This window comes from Epithele typhae, assembly GCF_022376455.1.
Source record: "Epithele typhae strain CBS 203.58 chromosome Unknown BXZ73scaffold_26, whole genome shotgun sequence".
NCBI lineage: Eukaryota > Fungi > Basidiomycota > Agaricomycetes > Polyporales > Epitheliaceae > Epithele > Epithele typhae.
This window is the reverse complement of record NW_025954217.1, coordinates 19,829-37,745: the sequence shown is the minus strand read 5'-3', so window position 1 is coordinate 37,745 and position 17,917 is coordinate 19,829. Positions and strand designations below refer to the sequence as shown.

Here is a 17,917-nt window from a genome sequence, read left to right as displayed (position 1 = left end):
GTGGTGCACGCTCACCGCTCCTCGTAGCTCCGCATCTTCTCATCGTACGTGGCGTTCAATCGATTCTCCTTTTGGTTAACCTTCTCTTGAATGAGGTCATCCATCTGTACCACGCCATTAAATACGCTTCAACAATCACCAACAAGCACACCTTCTGTTCAAGTTGCTTCATACGTGAATCGGTTCGCGTTCTCGAGAGATGTATTTTCATTCAAGCGTTTCCGCAGCTCGGCGTTCTCTTCCCGGGCGCGCTGCAACTCAGCTTCAAGTTCACGGGCCTCTGCCACCTTGACAGTTTGGTCCTAACGCAGAAAGGTTGTAGACGCAGCTGGGCACTAGATCCATAGTATGACGTACTACAGCAGCCTCAAGGAGAGGGTAAGGGTCCGGAGCTTCGGCGAGAACCTTGTACACATTCAAGAAGGCATTCTCCGCAGTCTTTAACCGTTTTGTGAGACTGTCTATCTCGGTCTGGTATGCTGCAGTAAAAAATTAAACGCAAACATGCGACAGATGTCCAAGAGACGTACCTTTCAACAAACCCTTGAAGGCTGTGAGCTTCTCTCCATCCGATATCTTCTTGAACTCTTTGAGGCACCCTATAAGGCAATGCCATAACATGAACAACGCCCTACTCGCCCATGATCCGATCTGCAAGGGCTTTACGCCCTACTGCGCTCTCCTTCTAGTTCTCGACAAGTTCTATGCCTTGGGCATTGAGTGTCTTTTGCAGCTCAGAGAGATTAATATCTGCTGTTCATGAGAACCACTACAATACATGTAGCAGAGTGTAACGAACCCTTCAGGTTGCCAATGCTCTAGAGAAGTTCTGTTCCGGGGCCGCCATGACGGGCAAGTGGTACGAGATCCGTGATATTCCAAAGGCGCCAAGAAGTTACAACGTGTTTTAGCAGAGAGAAGAGACTGGCTCCGATAGGATGGTAGGGACTCCAGAGTTGCTCCAGAGGGAGAGTTACACATCGAGGACGGTGGCGATGACCCTCGCAGTAGGGGCTCGAACGCGGTAGGTCCTTCCCAGCCACGAAGACGTCGCGGGCGCTCGGACGTGCCTGCTCATCGTATCCGACAGCGAGCTCTGCCTGGCACGCGGACTCGGACGTCGCGGAGCCTGTTTCTCTCCTCCCCTCTTCCTCGCTCTTTCTGTTTATTCGCCATGTTTCCCATTCGCGGGCCGTGCGCTCCACGTGCGGTGCGCGCACCTACGCGTCGATGCCAGCTACATCCTCAGTCCCGCACGCGGTCCGCGCCCGCGGCGGACCCCGCGCTAGTCACCGGCCAGCTTCAACCTCGCGCCCACCCGCCGGTTCGCGGAGTGGCGCATTGTCATGGCCCTCCGAGGGCCGCGGACCGTTTTTCGTGCCCGTCCCCTGGATCGGAGCAGCGCGCACGGGGAGGACGGCACCGGGTGCGGGCGGCGTTCCAGCGGGGAAGGGAGGCTGTTCGCGCGGGAGGAGACCGGGGCGGGGCTCGTTCCGTCGACAAGGCGGGGAAGGACGGGAACGTCACCAGATCACCGAGGCGCGCGGGATGGGTACCTGCTTTCGACGAGGCGCAGGAGTTCGTGCCGTAGTCCCAACTTTAGGACTCGTGTTATATCGGTGTGAGGTTCTGTGTTCAAGCCGAATGTAGATCATCCTCCCACCGGTATACATAGAACATGTGCCGCGCGACGCACGAGCGACGGCAGCGGCTAGGGATACAGCTCAAGGTCAACAGGCAGGCGAACGGACTCGCATGCTGAACTCGGCATACGCTGACACTCCTCTCTTCCCACTCTCTAGTCACCTCATCTCCAGGTTTTGAAGTCGGTACAGACGGCACGCAACACTGGAGCGAAGCTATTCACGGAACGCCTACTATTCATACAACGGCTCGGGGGAATTACGGGGGGCGTTCGGGGCCCGTCACAGAAGGAGCGCTAAGGAAGTATACAGGTATGTATTGCAAGGGAGTGTGTGGGGGTACGTATGTGCGATGCAAGGATGCTAGATGTCAGAGCAGAGCAGAAGAAAGAGTCGGGTCACGATAACCGTCGATGAAGTAAGAGGTGGATATAGCAAAGAACGCCCCTGTGGCAATAAGGTAGGGAGGAAGTTGTGGCGGGTGGTCCACGAGAGACAAGCATGTCCTAGAGTACAGTACGCTACGCAAGATGGCGAGAAACCTCATAGCAAGCCGTGTGTGCGATTGCGTGACGCGGAGAAAACGGACGTAGTCAAAGCGGCGGGGAGCGTGGGGGTGTAATGTCGGGTATGTCTGAACAGTAAGCGAAACCCAAGATACAGGCGAAAAACTACGGTGGAGGAGGAGCTGGGCGCCACTTAGTGATGACACAACCTCGATGTGGCTCATGTTGTCCGCCTTCGGTCCGAAAGGATTTGGTAATGGTCGTGGAGGAACGCCAACCCAGCCGCGAATTTGCGAGCTCGAAATGAGGTCATATTCAAGGCATCGGCCGGATGCGTTCGTAGAGGTTGCCGTGACTGCTGCAGTCGTGGAGGTGGATTGGACGTAATTCGGCAGAAACATGCGGACCTTCCCTTTCTTGATCACTGTGTTGATAAGGTCAAGATTGGCTGACTCGGGAGGTGGGGGTGGAGGCGGAGGCAAATTCCGTCGTCGAGTGTTCCCCGAGGTTGACGAGTTGGTACTGGAATAATTGTCGTCGTCCGAATCCGAGGCATCGCCATGTGGGTCATCGTAGTGAGCGTCGAAGTCCGAGCCATCCCAGGTCAGCACGTCTGCTTGCGCAAACATGGTGTTAACGTCGAAAGTGCCTGAGTAGAGGGGGTCGACAGTGAAACGAGTATTGCCGAGATTGTTTGACGCGCGCATCTGCAAGTTCACGGGATACGTTGACGGGTCGTGAGTGATAGAAACATCCAACGGAGCGTTGAACGTCTCCACGCTGGCGATGAAATGCGGTCCATGCGCGGGAATCATGCCATCTTGTTCATCATCGCTGTCACTGTTGTGGCCATCATCTGATGGAGGGGCGACATAGAGGGTGACGTTCGCATTGAGGATGCTGCACAGTCAAGAAGTTAGGGATAGAAAGCGCCAGAAACGCTAACTGCGCACTTATTTCCAGTGGTGAGCCGCATGTACGTTGGTGTACGGGGGGTGTTGTTGTTCATGAGATGGATATCAGCATGTATTGGACTGAAGGGACGTCAGCCAGGATCGCAGCGGTGATAGCAGAAAACGACTTACGCAGAAACCGTTTCCAGCGAGAGCATGGAGTCCACTTTGAAGGAGCCACGAATTTCCGCAGTGGAGGCTTTGATTGTGACGGAAGAGGCCCGTATTGACTGCGGAGACGTCAGGACCAGCGGATATGGATTGTGAGAAGAATGCGTGCCTGAACAAATACGCCTGCCATAGCTCCACCAAACACAACGGTATCGAAAGCAACAGCGGGGTCGAGTTGTCCATAGGTATGTTGGAAGTGAGGGAGGTGACATAGGAGTTGGGGCACGTAGGAAGGGGATGGGTTGCCTTGTGGGAGCAGGAGGGTGATGTTGAAAGAAAGGGCGTCCGACTGATTCAACAACTGAGGGGTCTGCGGGGCGCAGTGAGATGAGCGATATTTTCGGAGCAAAAAAGAACATACGAAGATGTAGAGTCCACCCCCTTGACCCGTCAGCATCTGACAGACGTTCGTCTCTTTCGAAAGCCGGGGACTCGTTGAATACATCGACACGTAAATGATACCTTCGTCAACAGACGGGTCATCGTTTACATCGACTAGCAACGAGCCGGAGAAATGGTTGAGATAGGCCGCGTTGGAAGTGTAGGAAATGTTGGTATTGAGAAAGACGGAGCGATTTGTAGGGATGGAGTAGTTCAGTCTGTCGCGGCGCAGCGAGGTGAATGAGCACCTGTGGGCAACGTAATGACGGAAGTACTCACTGGGACAGGAACAAGTTGCCAGCCGGTCTATCCTTGACGTGCCAAGCATTGCATGATCTTGCTGCAGATAGCCTCAACGGCGCGTCACCAAGGGTAATGGAGTTTGTGACGGTAGGAGAGGATTGGTCCCATGGTGGATAGGGATTGCCCTTAATGGCCGTCTTCTTCTTCATTTTCTGAAGGCGCGACGGCCCGGGTTGGAAGGCGAACGGGTAGTAAAGGAAAAGACTCACAACAACAATGATTGGGATGCCGATGACGACGGTAAGGAGAAAGTAAATGGTAAGGGCAAACACTCCGTATTTCCTGCATCTCCGCCTGCGGGTCCGCTTCTCTTTAATTTCGGGTAAGAAAGGGTCGTAGGTCTAAGCTGGGCTTGGGAGGCTTCATAGTCGGGGAGAGAAGGGGTGGGGGTGTGAGGACGGACTACCGAGACGGAGGTGGAGGCCTCAGCCACGAGCTTGTGAGCCTGGCGGTCGTCGGGCTTGTCGTCGATCCCATCAAGGAGAATCATGACCAGGAATCGAGCGAGCTGATGGCATGGGGAGCTCAGAGGGCGGGATGGAGGGACGGGAAGGAAGCTCGGAGGAAGGAGAGGGCGTGAGCACTTTGCATGTCGCCACGGCCGCATCCGTTGCCGGCGCCTGGCCAATCCCAGTGATCTCATCCTCCCCACATCCTCCTTCTGCCGGACTGGCTCCTTCCGCGCCTGGTTCTCTCCTCTCCGTCTGTGTTGCCGTCTACTGCCCCCGCGCCCGCTGCCTCCCCCCGTCCGACGAACTTTCACTTTCCTCGTGTTCTCGCCTCCCCCAGACTGGCGCTCGCCGACAGTCGCCTTCCCCGCTCGGAACTCATCTCGTCCGCGCCGCCTGCAGTCCTCCCGTGATGTTTTCCACCTCTGCGTGCAGGAGTCTCGGCCCAGGAGAGCTGTGTCTCGTGGTATTAGCTGGTCATAACGACTCTCAGTGTGGACGGGATTCCCCGGGAATTCTGTTATCCGCCCCGTCGAGGACCGTCCGGCTGAATGCAATTCCGCACGCAATCATTCAATGCGTCGCACGGTCCTCGTACCTTTCGAGAACGCGCTAGTCACCCCTACTTACAGCCATTACGACACCTAAAGCCTCGGACGTAGTGGCCTTCAAGGAACAAGCCTGTGAGTGCGAACGTCGCGCGCAAGTACTTCTCGAATATGCGGTTAGGATGCTCATCGCAGGCTGCGCGGATGCTTCGACGACGATTTCCTTCCGTCTACGTAATGCCATTACAGCTGGTGTACGGTGGTGTGATGCATGGTCTTCATAGGAAAGATCATGTCTAACTATAGGGTCGCGCAGTCCCGTCTTACACGCCTCAGGCTTCGCCACCCATACCATACTCGATTGACTGTGCATCTTGCATGTTCCCACTTGGAAGTCGATCGTTGCACCGACGACTGCGCCCAAGGCCATGTGACGGTAGACGGTACCGGGTGCGGGACATCGCGCCCGTGGGTACGTTGGGGCCTTGAGGATGCCGTGACGCCGGAGTAGTTCAGCCGGCAAACCGATGAAGAGAAAGATCGGAGAACACCGCCGTTTCTACCAAGCCAAGTGTGGAGGTTTGAGTCCTGGAGACGGACACCAAACCCACAATGGCGCTCAAGTGCTGGCAGAACGTTTACATGTACTTAGCAACTGCCTCGCTGCGTGATTGTTTTGAACACGCCAAGCCAAGACGGGCGTGAATGAGATGGACTGTGTCTGCAGACCACTGGGGGCGAAGGGAATGCATCGGGGGCGGACAGGTGAGAAGAGTGAGCACATGCTGGCGCAGATGGAGTGGCTTCTGCGATATGCAGCGTGGATGAACGCGTAGATAGGAATGCACGCGGCGCGCGGGGAGGAGACGAGAGGGCGCGCGGCTTTATAGCTGCGCACACGGGCGCTGCAGACAGGCTGACAGGTCCGACAGATCGACGGAGGGGCGGTGAGCGAAACTTGGCAAAAGGCGAGATGAACAAGCGTGGCAGCAGCCAAAAAGAGGGGGCCCAATCGCAACGGCGGCAAAACGGGGCGGGGGAAGCGGAGGCCCATCTCAGCGTGGCCGTGTTGTCAGAGCGTGCCGAATTCCAGATTCCTGCACATGTTGCTCCAGATCTGTGCACACAGACAGCCGCAATTCCAGATTCCGCCTCCGACCGTGATCAGGCGCGGGGCCGCGGCCCAATCGAGAGCACAACATACGTCTGATAGGGCAGTGTCCCCGCGCGCCTTTGTATCCCGCCCCCTGCGATTGGCCTCTCCTCAGGCTCCTTCCCCCCATGCCCTGCCTCTCATGTCCCCGGCGACAGTCCCTGCGGACATGCATCAGCGACGCCCGACTCTGAGCGAGCAAACGGCGGACGCTTAGGCAGAGTCCGACCGAGCAAGTCAGACGGCCCCGATTGCGTGATTGCCCCCTCACTCTTCCTCATCTATAAAACCTACCCCCGCCCCCCGATCGTCCTCACCACCACCGCCCTCCCTCTCCTCGTCCTCGACGCACCTCCCCTCTAGACGTCTGCATCTCCCTTCATACTCTTCATCCTCTCTTACATAAAATGGCCAACCCTCCCCACGGCGGTATCCTCAAGGTACGCATCCGCTTCTTCCTCCCCCGGCTGCGCACTCATCTTCCGCTTGTTACAGGACCTCGTTGCCCGCGACGAGCCCCTCCGCGAGACTCTCAAGGCCGAGGCGCACACTCTTCCCGATGTTGTCCTCACCGACGTATGTTTTCGTCCCCCTGCGCATTCCCCGAAGCATGCTGACAATGATGTCATCTTCAGCGCCAACTGTGCGATCTCGAGTTGGTCATGAACGGCGGCTTCTCTCCCCTCGAGGGCTTCATGAACGAGGCGGACTACAACGGGTACGTTTCATCCTCTCTGCTACGGAAATGCATGGAGATTGATCAACGGGTGTAGTGTCGTTGACAACCTCCGCCTCGCCGACGGCGCTCTCTTCCCCATGCCCATCACCCTCGATCTCTCGCGCGAGACCATCGACCGTCTCTCCATTGCCGCCGGTTCCCGCGTTGTCCTCCGTGACCCTCGCGATGACCAGGCCCTCGCGATCATCACCGTCGACGACATTTACCGCCCCGACATGGTTAAGGAGGCCATTCAGGTCTTCGGCGCCGACGACCCTGCCCACCCCGCTGTCGCCTACCTTCGCAACAAGGTCAACGAGTTCTACGTTGGTGGCAAAGTCCAGGCGATCCAGCCCCCCACCCACTTTGACTACGTCGCTCTCCGCTGTACGTGCCTGACATCGTTGTCATCGAGATCTGGAAACTTATCAAATTTCCCCAGACACCCCCGCTGAGCTTCGCGCTCACTTCAAGAAGCTCGCATGGCGCAAGGTCGTCGCCTTCCAGACGCGCAACCCCATGCACCGTGCTCACCGTGAGCTCACTGTCCGGGCTGCGCGCCAGCGCCAGGCGAACGTCCTCGTCCACCCCGTCGTTGGTCTCACCAAGCCCGGCGATGTCGACCACTACACCCGTGTCCGTGTCTACGAGGCCATCATGGCCAAGTACCCCAACGGCATGGGTCAGCTCGCCCTCCTCCCTCTCGCGATGCGCATGGCGGGTCCCCGTGAGGCGGTCTGGCACGCGATCATCCGCAAGAACTTCGGTACGACCCACTTCATCGTCGGTCGCGACCACGCCGGCCCCGGCAAGAACTCGCAGGGCAAGGACTTCTACGGCCCTACGACGCTCAGGACCTCGTCATGAAGTACCACGACGAGCTCCACATCGAGATGGTCCCTTCCAGCAGATGACCTACCTCCCCTCGACCGACGAGTACCAGCCGGTCGACGAGGTCCCCAAGGGCGTCCAGACGCTCGACATCTCCGGCACTGAGCTCCGCCGCCGCCTCAAGACCGGCGCGCCCATCCCCGACTGGTTCTCGTACGACGCCGTCGTCAAGACTCTCCGCGAGTCCTACCCCCCGCGCGCGAAGCAGGGTTCGTCATCTTCCTCACCGGCCTCCACGGCTCCGGCAAGGAGACGATCGCGAAGGCGCTCCAGGTCACCCTCAACCAGCAGGGCGGCCGCTCCGTCTCCCTCCTCCTCGGCGACACCGTCCGGCCCGAGCTCGACACCCCCTTCTCCGCCACGGCTGAGGAGCGCGCGAAGAACCTGCAGCGGCTCACCTTCGTCGCCGCCGAGCTCGCGCGCGCCGGCGCCGCCGTCGTCCTCGCGCCCACCGTGGCGTCCCAGGCCGCGCGCGACGCGGTCAAGGCGACCGTGCTCTCCCAGGCGGGTGCGGGTGGCAACTTCTTCGCGATCGACGTCGCGACGCCGATTGAGCACTGCGAGGCTGAGGACCGCAAGGGTGTCTACAAGCGGGCCCGCGCCGGGGAGTTCCACGGCTTCGCGGGCGTCGACGAGACCTTCGAGCCGATCGAGCGCCCCCAGCTCGTGGTCGACATCACGAAGCAGAACGTGCCCGAGATCGTGCACTCGGTGGTGCTCCTGCTCGAGACGGAGTCGCTGCTCTGAAGCTGTGGGATGGCGATCGTTGGGACGGTAGTCCCTTCTGTGCTATCTGGTGTGTTTATTAGACTATGACCATTGCTTTGGGAATTCTGCATATGTATCCACTATAGAGCATGTACATTCAATAGGGTGCGCAATAATTTATGCCACATCCATGCGTTCACGACATCTTTGGTGTGCTTCGAATATTGAGTACCATTCACATTATAGAGCACACTCGATCTTCCAAAGTGTTCAGAGGTCATTCATGGTTCAGGCGATAGTCTGCCTAGTGCGATAACGGTGGGAAGAGTGCAACGCCATTACACGAAAACTGATACACCGCCGCGCACGACTATCTAACGAACAAGATGTGAAAATTCGGCGCATGTTGGTTTCCCGGCCGGCGAGCGTCCAGGACGCCCACCGACGGTACTTATCCCGAGGACCACGAAAAGGTCTGCGCCAGGACGGGCCGCCGCAGCTGCGCCCGCCCTCCCTCGGGACCTACCTTGCCAGCAGCCCTAGACGGCGTCAGCTCCCAACCGCGAAAAACGGAAACCGAACCGCCGCCCATGCGCTTGAGGATCCTCGCCCGGTTGGGGCCTTACTCTTCGGCGTCGCCCTGCATAAACAACCCGAAACCCACGACCCGGGGCCAAAAAACCTACCTTCCGGACCCACCTGCCCGTACATCTTCAACGCCGCCTTCTGGGGTCAGACTTACACTGCACCGGGTACTGAGCCCCAAGCTTGCGCTCGTCGTCCCGGCTCGGCACTGAAGCAAAGGGCCTTTTATAGGCGGAGGACGCGGCGGCGGACTGTAGTGGCTTGTTTGTTCTGGCGGTCAGCCTCTTCACCAGTCCGCTCTTTGGCGGGCGTACGAACCCAGGGTTGCGAACCATCCCAGCCCGGTTACTTATCGGAAGTGTCAAGTGGCCGTGCCAAAAAGGGAGCCAGCTGTCATCGGATGTCGAGTACCGGCTGCCCAGTATGGAGAGAGCGTGAGCTGGTATATCTTGCGGGAGAAGTTCCTTCAAGCAGCAGACATACTAGGAGCGTGAAGCGGCGAGTGAGTCGATGACAAGGGAGGGCGCAGTACACAGATGATGGGCGGAGGTCAGTATTGTCTTTTTGTCCCTTCACCAGCTCACTTTTCGGCGAGTGGCGCAGCTGCGTGTGTGAAACGTCCCAGCCCTGTTGCTTATCGGAAGTGTCAAACGAACTTGCCTGAAAGAGAAGATGGCATTGCGGGCGTCCACGACTTGTTGTGGGCAGGCGAGAGTCCTCCAACAGGAGCACAAGTAGCAGCCCAAGTAGACTGTCGATAAATAGGCATGGTATGAGCACCAGCCGTGGAGAACAGAGGAGAGGAGTTCGGGTGAGGCAGTAATTTGCTTCCAGAGTTCGTGAGCTAGGACGACCCGACTAGAACTTCCTGGCAAATCCGAACGGAGACGAGTATTTCCAGACACGAAGAAGCAGTTGATTCCGAGGTGTTGAGCGGGGCAAGCAAAGGCATAGCGAGCACTAGCACCACCAGAGAGACATGTAGAGGCTGCGCGCGTCAGTCAAGTCTTCGAACAACCTGAATAAAACAACTCACCGAGCAAATTTGGAGTGGTGTGAGGGTCGCAGCACAGTAGAGGAAGAGGGCAAGTCTAATAACGCGAGATACCCGTTGGTCTCTCTTATATGGCCTCCGATCCTAGGCGGAGCCACTCGGACAAACAAGAGTCGCTTTGGTTTCCACACACCCAAAGCGAGCCAAAAGGGCAACTCGCTTTGGCCACTGCAACGAGGAGCCACGGCGGCCCTATACCCGGTGTGGCACCGCCCACTACCAGACCACACAAACAACCTTCATTCGAAAAGCCGGTGTGATCCAGGCGATATGTATGCGCCGGAGTCCTCGGTATGAATCGCCACGAGTCACCAGTGGGCAGAGCGCCCTTGCCTCGAGGACCTTCCGTAGTACGATGGTTGCGGACTCTCACCAACAGGTGTTTACTCGGCGCGGCACTTTCGTTACGAAGCGATACAGGCAACCACTTTGATCTGCGGCATTAGCAGCATGTACTATCCCTTTGAGAGCTTAGAAACCACTCACCCCGACGAACCAAGGACGGCGAGCCGTCGTAAACACGATACCATATTGTTTCGGGCTTGGCCGAGTTGAGGGTGGGGAATCGCATGGCACACCTGATGGTTGGCTCCACCTCAAAGCATACATAACACACAAACAAAGGACAGCAGAAACAAGTAAGATACCTGGAGCCTATGTCCGAGTCCCAACCAGCTTCTCCAGATCGTACCCGCCCGCCAACTGGAACTCGTCCGTCCCGGAGGCAACAATCTTGCCGCCCTTCTTCGTGAGCCGGCCCTGCGCGCGCACGACCTTCTCCATACGCTTCTCGGCGTCCGCGACGTCGTCCTCGTCCTCGCTGGCGTCTCCGTTCCGACCATTCCGTTTTTTGCCCCGGTGGGGCGATCGGCAGCCGCCTTCGCTGCCGGGTGCGCCTTGACGAATCTGGTGTTTGGTTTTGACTTCCCTTTCGCGCCCTTCCCTGCGGCAACGGTCGGGGCCTCGCGCAGCGCGAACGCCTTGGCAAGATGGCCGAGTGGAGGTGGCGGATGTGGAACATGTGCTTCTCGTCGGACGGGTGCGTCGCATACGCACGCATGTGCGACCGGAACGCGTTCCGCGCGGCCTCGGCGTTCTGTCGCACCGCGGGGAGTGAGCGCGTGTCGAGAGCGAGAGGGGGGGGGGACGCGCGGACGCTAAGGAAGTTACGCACCATCTTGTCCCGGAGGACCCACCGCTCGAACGACAGCTGCACCTCCGTCGCACGCTCCTCGTACTCGCCGCTGCCCTTTCCGCCGAAACCCCGCCGCAAGACGCTCTCCATCGAGACGCCGTCGAGGGTAACGCCCCCCTCCCGCCCATCGCCCTGCATCTTGCCTTGCACCCACTTAACCCACTCCGTCTCGCTCGGCGAGACGAAGCTCCACGCCTCGCCCCCTTTGCCCGCACGCGCCGTTCGGCCGACGCGGTGCACGTACTCCGTCGCGCCAGACTCCGTGGGAAGGTCGTACTGCACGACCGCGCGGACGAGCGGGAGGTCGAGCCCGCGCGACGCCACGGACGTGCAGAAGAGGATCGACGACGCCGGGGCGCCCGCGGTCTTCGCGGAGGGCGCGGCGGAGAAGCCCTTCAGGGATGCGAGACGTGTCTGCAGTGGGAGGGAGCCGTGGAGGCGGTAGAGCGCGGCGTCGGGGAGGAGGGCCGAGCGGAGCTCGACGCGTTCCCCATTCGGCGCCTTCTTCCGCCGTGTCGAAGGCTTCGGGCCTGGGGCGTCCGAGCCGCCTCGCCCGCGGCGTCCGGTCGTCGTCTGCGTGATCCTCGGAGTCGGACGAGGAGTCAGCACCGCCGTCGTCGCCCATGGCAGCGCCGCCGAGGAGATTCCAGTGGAAGTCGACGGAGTCCGTGCAGCTCAGGAACACGATGATCTTGGTGCCCTTCTTCGCCTGCGATTGCGCGAGGAGGGAGCGGAGGAGGGCCACGAGGGTGACGAGGCGCAACTTGAGCGGAACGACTACGTGCTTCTGCGACAGCTGCGATGGGGGCGTGAACTTCTGCGAGGGAAGAGGGGCGTTCGGGTCTGTTTGTGCTCCGATTGTCCAGGGACGTCGGCCTCGACGGCTTTGATCATCAAGGGGTTGGTGAGAGTCTGTCCGGCAAGTTCTGGACGTCTTCACGGATGGTCGCCGAACAGAGGATCGTCCTTCGCCGCCCGTTCCAGTCCCAGCACCGACTTCCATACTTTTGCCTTCGTCCACTGCCTGCACGGCGAGCTTTCTTCGGCCATCCAACCCCTTTAGAATCCCCTGGATGGTCTCCTCGAAGCCAAGTTCCATAAGCCTGTCCGCCTCGTCGAGCACGAGCCAGCGGCACTTGCCGATATTAAAGGAAGAGGTATTCTGCAAGTGATCGAGAAGGCGTCCGGGGGTAGAAACGAGGATGGGCACGCCTTTGCGAAGTCGCGCCTTCTCATGCGTTCTGTTCTCGCCTCCAGTCAGGAGACCAGACACGAGCCATCGCGTCAAGCGAGGTGCTGAGGAGTCCTCGGCGGACTCTTCTTGTGCACGGAGACGGAGCTTGAGGAGACCTTCCAAGACATCGGATATCTGTTTGGCAAGCTCGCGAGTAGGGGCGATGATAACAGCTAGTGTCCCGATGGAACGGTCGATGTAGGACTGGGAGCTGAGGGGAAGGAGATCTTGGAGGATGGGGAGTAGGAATGAGAGCGTTTTGCCTGAGCCCGTCTGGGACTGAATGAAGATGTCGCGCGCTGCGGGATCCTGAAGTGTATGCAACACTGTTGATAGTACCATGCGCTGGATGGACGTCGGTCGCGAGATGTTCATCTTGCCGGACAAGTGTGAGACGATGAGGGGATCGAGTCCGAGTCCGGTGAATGTAGAGGAGTCGAGGGGGGCATTGCTGGGCTTCGCGTTGGAGAGAGGATAAGCGCGAGCATTCGGTTGCTCGATTTTTGGATTGGAGGTGAAGAGGGAGGAGATGACTTGGCCAAGAAGTCGGGGGGCGGTGGCGGGGGCAGCGAGTCGTTCTTGGTCGTGCTCTTCGTGCGCACGAGGGTCCTTTCTGGGTCGTTTTGCGGGTCGGACGTCGACGGCATTGACAGTGGGATCCACCCTGCTGGGCACGGCGGGCTCTGGGCGGGACTTGCGCTTCGCTACCCGTTTGGCCTTTAGCCTAGAGGCGATGAGGTCATGTTCCGCAGAGACGCAGTGAAGGCGCACCTGTCCGTCCAGCGTCCGCCCTTCTTCCCCTGCGCGACCTTATGCGTCTCCGCATCTCCGACGTCAAAGTTGAGCACGATACCGTCGTCTTCCATGTCGCGAGGAGGGAGCCAGTGCGAAGAGAGGAGTGCAGATCATCCAAGCAGCACGCGAGAGATTTGCTCTCAGGGCGCCTGCATATGCGCGCCTAATAGCAAGGCGCCTAGGAAACGGGCGATATTCGCTGACGTAATCAGCAAGGAGGGAGAGAAAGGAGGAGGAGCTGGGGGCGGCCGCTGCTCCCGCTGCTTTTGTCTTTCTGCCCAACCCACCTGCGATGGCGCCACACACTCCGAAGGAAGATGGGCCTCAACCACCACCACCGATTACACCGGGAGGAACGTACGCCATTCAAGTGAGTAGCGGAGGGCGACCGATGTTTAGCGCCGGCCAGCGCATGGCTGACCACGCTTGAGCAGACCGTCTCAGTCGGCTGCAAGCTCTACATCCGCCGTCCTGGCCCCGATGGCCACGACGAGGAGCGCCTCGCCGAGATCCTCTCCATCCGCGACAAGCCCACGAACCCGTACGGCACCCGCGTCAAGCGCGAGGACGACGCCACTCGCCCCGAGGACCGCCTCGAGTTCTTCGTCCACTGGGACCAGTTCAACAAGCGCCTGGACGACTGGGTCCCCGGCTCCCGCCTCGTCCTCTCCCGCGACCTCGAGTGGCCCCGGCCCAAGGCCACCCCCACCCCTAAGAAGGCCGCCAGCAAGAAGACCCCCGCGAAGAAACAGCAGTCCCTCCTCAAGCGCGCCGCCACCGCACATGCACTCACCGCCAAAGGCGACTGGGGCTCTCCTGCCCCGGGTACTCCAGGCTCCCAACCGGCGTCTACTCGGGCAAGCCCTTCTCCCGGTCCTTCCATCCTCGGCCAGAAGCGCAAGACGCTCCATGACGAGGAGGAAGAGGAAGAGGAGGACCTCGATGCCGACGCCGAGGGTGAGATGGACGTCGACGCCGAAGGCGACGTCCTTGACCTCGACTCGACCGAACCCCCACCGCCCCCACCAACCGTCTCGTTCTTCAGCAAGGAACAAGAGATCGAGAAGCTTCGCACGTCCGGTTCCATGACACAGTCAATATCCGAAATAGCTCGTGTCAAGAACCTGAACCGACTACAGATCGGCCGCCACGAAGTCGACGCGTGGTACTTCAGCCCGTACCCACAAGAATTCGCGCACCTACCTATACTCTACATCTGCGAATTCTGTCTGTGCTACTTCGGGTCCGAGTTCATGCTCTCACGCCATCGCAAACGTTGTAACCTCTTCCATCCCCCGGGCAATGAAATCTACCGTCATGAGGAAATCTCCTTCTTCGAACTCGATGGCAAGCGTCAGTTGGCGTGGTGCCGCAACCTAAGTCTGCTATCAAAATGCTTTTTGGATCAGTACGTCATCGCACTCGCTGTCTGGTCTCGGAAGCTCGTTCTGACAAACACTGCTCCCACAGCAAGACCTTGTATTATGATGTAACACCATTCTTGTACTATGTTATGGTGGGTCATTCCCGTAGCCGCCTTGTCCTTCACAGCGAGCTAATGTCAGCGATGGGCAGTGCAAACGCGACGAATACGGCTGCCACATGGTCGGCTACTTCTCCAAGGAGAAGGAGTCCGCCGACAGCTACAACGTCGCCTGTATTCTCACCCTCCCCCAACACCAACGGCACGGCTACGGCAAGCTCCTCATCGAGTTCTCCTACGAGCTCAGCAAGCGCGAGGGCAAGCTCGGCAGCCCCGAGAAGCCGCTCTCCGACCTCGGCCTCCTGGGCTACCGCGCCTACTGGGCGGAGACGATCATCGACCTCCTCATGAACGCCACCGAGGACGTCTCCATCGACGACATCGCGCAGAAGACGTCCATCACCCACGCGGACGTGATGAACACGTACGTCCGTCCTCCCGTCCCCGTCCCCATCCCGGTCCCCCCCTCTTTCTCGCTTCTCCCGTCTCTTGCGCCACCTCCCCTCACCTCCCTGCTGCGGATTGCTAACAAGGCGCTGACGCGGCCGCCGCAGATGCACGACCCTCCAGCTCTTCAAGCACTACAAGGGGCAGCACGTCATCAGCATTCCAGAAGCCGTGCAGGACAAGTACCGCAAGGCGAAGGAGAAGCGCAAGCGCCGGATCCACCCCCAGAACCTGCTCTGGAAGCCCCCCGTGTTCTCGCGAGATCAGCTCAGATTCGGCTGGTGAGCGGTGCGGGCCCTGGCCCTCGGACCCTCGCGTACGGCACCCGTTCGCAGGTTCGAACACTCGCCCTCGGGATGGGGCGCGTGCGCGCAGCCCATCGCGAGGCGTGGGCGCGGGTACGACGGACACATATGGGGCCAGGGCGCACCTAGAGGCACGCGTGCCCGGCGGTGGGTGGGGAGGCGAGGGACGATCTCGTATGCTGCTACACAGGACTGCGTGTATTCTGCGCGCCGTGGGTGCGCAAGCCACACTCTTGGCGCGATAACAATACAGGACACTTCGACTCGCACCTACTGTACACGCCCCCGAGAACGCGCTGCCGCATCGAGCCACCGTCGCGTGTCGCATGACGACAGCCCGCCCCGGGCTCCCGCCTCGCGCGGCGCGCTACAGATCGCGCGAGCGACGTCGCAAGAACGACCGACAGACCGACATACCGCCCGACCGACGTGCCCGCTCCAGTTGTCCCCCGCTGGTACCCTCCGTCCTTGCAAGATCTTCGACTCTGCCCCTTCCCGCCTAGACTCCAAGCGAGAGCTACGCGGCGCCGTCGCCGCTGTCGCCACCGGTTCCCGTCTGCCATGCCCGCCTGCGGAGCATCACCCCGTCCTCCGCGCCGTCGTCCCCGTCCACGATCGTGAACGACGACTCCCCGCTGCTCGACGCCTCCTCGCTCGCCTCCTGCCGCCGCCCGCCCTCGCCCGCGGCCGGGGGCGTCTTGATGCGCGTGAGCCCGAGCCCGAGCCCGAGCCCCAGCGCGTGCCCGTGAGCAGACCCGGGGGAGCCCACGCCGTCGCGCTCACGGTCCCCGACAAACTCGCGCCGCGACAGCACGGGCGAGGCGGGGAGCGACGGCGCGGGCGAGAAGGTGTCGACGCCGGCGAGGCGGAGGTTGCCCCCGAGCAGGTCCTCGTCGTCGCTCACGGGCGGGAGGGGCGTCGCCGCCGCGCGCGTCGTCTCCTCCGCCGGGGGCGGCGTGACGATCGCGGGGGCGGTGGCGGGCACGGCGAGGTGGTCGCCGCCGGTGGACGCCTTCGTCTGGTCGATGACCCCGAGCGTGCGCGCGATCACGTACGACGCGACGTCCTGCGGCCGGGAGGCACGGGGCGCCAGGGGCAGATCCGGAGACGGAGACGGAGACGGAGACGGGGTGTGGGGTGCGGGGTTCAGGGAGCGTGCAGTCAAGGTTGAGAACGAGGGGCGGGCAGCCACAAGGCAATCGATGCAATCGGGGGCGGCCGTTTGCGTTTGCGGTCGCATTTCCGGGACCCGGGTTCGATGGAGATTGCAGTTTTCGCGTTCGATGCGCAGGTCGAAGGACGGCGGTCAGGGGGCAAGAAGAACGCAAAAGGGGGCCCCGCGTGGGCGGCGTGGGGGTGACGGGGTGCGGTTCGCATGGGCGGGAGGCGTGGGCGTGCGAGAAGGGCAGGGCGCATGGGAAGAGGCGAGGTAGATGGACGTGGGTGGGTGCGGGATGAACGTTGAACGGCGGGAAGAGCGCAGGGAGGACGTACCAGCATCATGAGGAGCGCAAACGGCAGGATGAGCATGACCGCGAGTATACGGCATGTCGAGGCAATCGAGGAGACCCAGGAGCCTTTCTCATAACGGACAAGGTTGTCCACGTAGAGGTGCCAGAGATTGAGCGGGAGGGAGGTCATCGTCGCAGACAAGCTGCACGCTCTGCCTGGCACACGCCGGCGTATGACGCTCTTGGCGCCTAAAAGTTCGTCGGCTGACCGGTCCGGCGACTGAGAATGGGGACCACATACGTTGGGTTCATTGCATCTGGCCTGCTGTTGACCATTCTGGTGCAGAACATTAGAGTCAGTACCAAGCGCAAACGAGGATTGTTTTTCCTACAGTAAATTTCCGCCCATGCACGAAGCATCGCCAGTAAAGCGTATGTATGCGTCGTGGCATTGCCAGCCGTCTTCAGACCTTCCTCGTAACATGCACAGCTAGAGAGTAAAGCACTCGTACAAGTTCTCATTCAGCTCTGGGGAATATCATCCCGCGCCGCATCATGGGAACTAGTTCACTTAAGTAATAGGCAAGCATCTGCGACAGCACTCTACGGCGGGCTTTTAAGTTTCACGAAAGCGGAGAAGGCACATCACTTAGCCTCGTCGCTAGCTCGTCCGGGAGCATAACCTACACGGACGTTCTTCTCCGAGGGTGGAGCTTGCGGATCCCACTCCATGGCCGGGGAACGCACGCGCGGGCGCAGCGAAAACGCCACATGAGGACTCAGGAGGGTATCGATATCACGAGAGGTGCGATGTATATGATACATTCGCGGGGTTTGGGTTAGTGTACAAGTACAAATACCATACTAGCTAGATAGGGCGGCCTGGACGGGATCCTAAGTAGATGACACACATAGATAATATGCGAGCGTAGATTCTAATGCGA

At 60.0% G+C, this 17,917-nt stretch overlaps 6 protein-coding genes across 6 annotated transcripts; 2 read left to right on the top strand and 4 right to left on the bottom strand.

Moving 5' to 3' along the window:
* Positions 1-158: 158 nt before the first annotated feature.
* BXZ73DRAFT_77756 (uncharacterized protein) lies at positions 159-621 on the bottom strand (the record flags this gene model as incomplete). The annotated part of the gene is made up of 3 exons (XM_048022729.1): positions 159-302; positions 358-479; positions 531-621. The coding sequence occupies 3 exons, from the start codon at positions 619-621 to the stop codon at positions 159-161; spliced, it is 357 nt and encodes a 118-aa protein (XP_047877533.1).
* Positions 622-2,236: 1,615 nt separating this feature from the next.
* Positions 2,237-4,447, bottom strand: BXZ73DRAFT_90149 (uncharacterized protein; the record flags this gene model as incomplete). The annotated part of the gene is made up of 9 exons (XM_048025528.1): positions 2,237-2,277; positions 2,319-3,049; positions 3,103-3,183; positions 3,235-3,332; positions 3,383-3,583; positions 3,635-3,872; positions 3,934-4,109; positions 4,167-4,298; positions 4,361-4,447. 9 exons carry the CDS (start codon positions 4,445-4,447, stop codon positions 2,237-2,239), a joined length of 1,785 nt encoding a protein of 594 aa, XP_047877532.1.
* A 2,067-nt stretch (positions 4,448-6,514) lies between these two features.
* Positions 6,515-8,463, top strand: BXZ73DRAFT_90148 (ATP-sulfurylase; the record flags this gene model as incomplete). The annotated part of the gene is made up of 8 exons (XM_048025527.1): positions 6,515-6,547; positions 6,603-6,683; positions 6,743-6,825; positions 6,881-7,212; positions 7,268-7,612; positions 7,719-7,899; positions 7,922-7,925; positions 7,966-8,463. The coding sequence occupies 8 exons, from the start codon at positions 6,515-6,517 to the stop codon at positions 8,461-8,463; spliced, it is 1,557 nt and encodes a 518-aa protein (XP_047877531.1).
* Positions 8,464-10,717: 2,254 nt separating this feature from the next.
* BXZ73DRAFT_90147 (DEAD-domain-containing protein) lies at positions 10,718-13,358 on the bottom strand (the record flags this gene model as incomplete). The annotated part of the gene is made up of 5 exons (XM_048025526.1): positions 10,718-10,959; positions 11,042-11,159; positions 11,238-11,806; positions 11,868-13,216; positions 13,264-13,358. The coding sequence occupies 5 exons, from the start codon at positions 13,356-13,358 to the stop codon at positions 10,718-10,720; spliced, it is 2,373 nt and encodes a 790-aa protein (XP_047877530.1).
* Positions 13,359-13,579: 221 nt separating this feature from the next.
* BXZ73DRAFT_90146 (histone acetyltransferase) lies at positions 13,580-15,502 on the top strand (the record flags this gene model as incomplete). Its single annotated transcript, XM_048025525.1, has 5 exons — positions 13,580-13,657; positions 13,722-14,695; positions 14,758-14,803; positions 14,863-15,194; positions 15,325-15,502. The coding sequence occupies 5 exons, from the start codon at positions 13,580-13,582 to the stop codon at positions 15,500-15,502; spliced, it is 1,608 nt and encodes a 535-aa protein (XP_047877529.1).
* Positions 15,503-16,039: 537 nt separating this feature from the next.
* Positions 16,040-17,163, bottom strand: BXZ73DRAFT_90145 (uncharacterized protein; the record flags this gene model as incomplete). The annotated part of the gene is made up of 2 exons (XM_048025524.1): positions 16,040-16,588; positions 17,017-17,163. 2 exons carry the CDS (start codon positions 17,161-17,163, stop codon positions 16,040-16,042), a joined length of 696 nt encoding a protein of 231 aa, XP_047877528.1.
* Between the last annotated feature and the right edge of the window lie 754 nt (positions 17,164-17,917).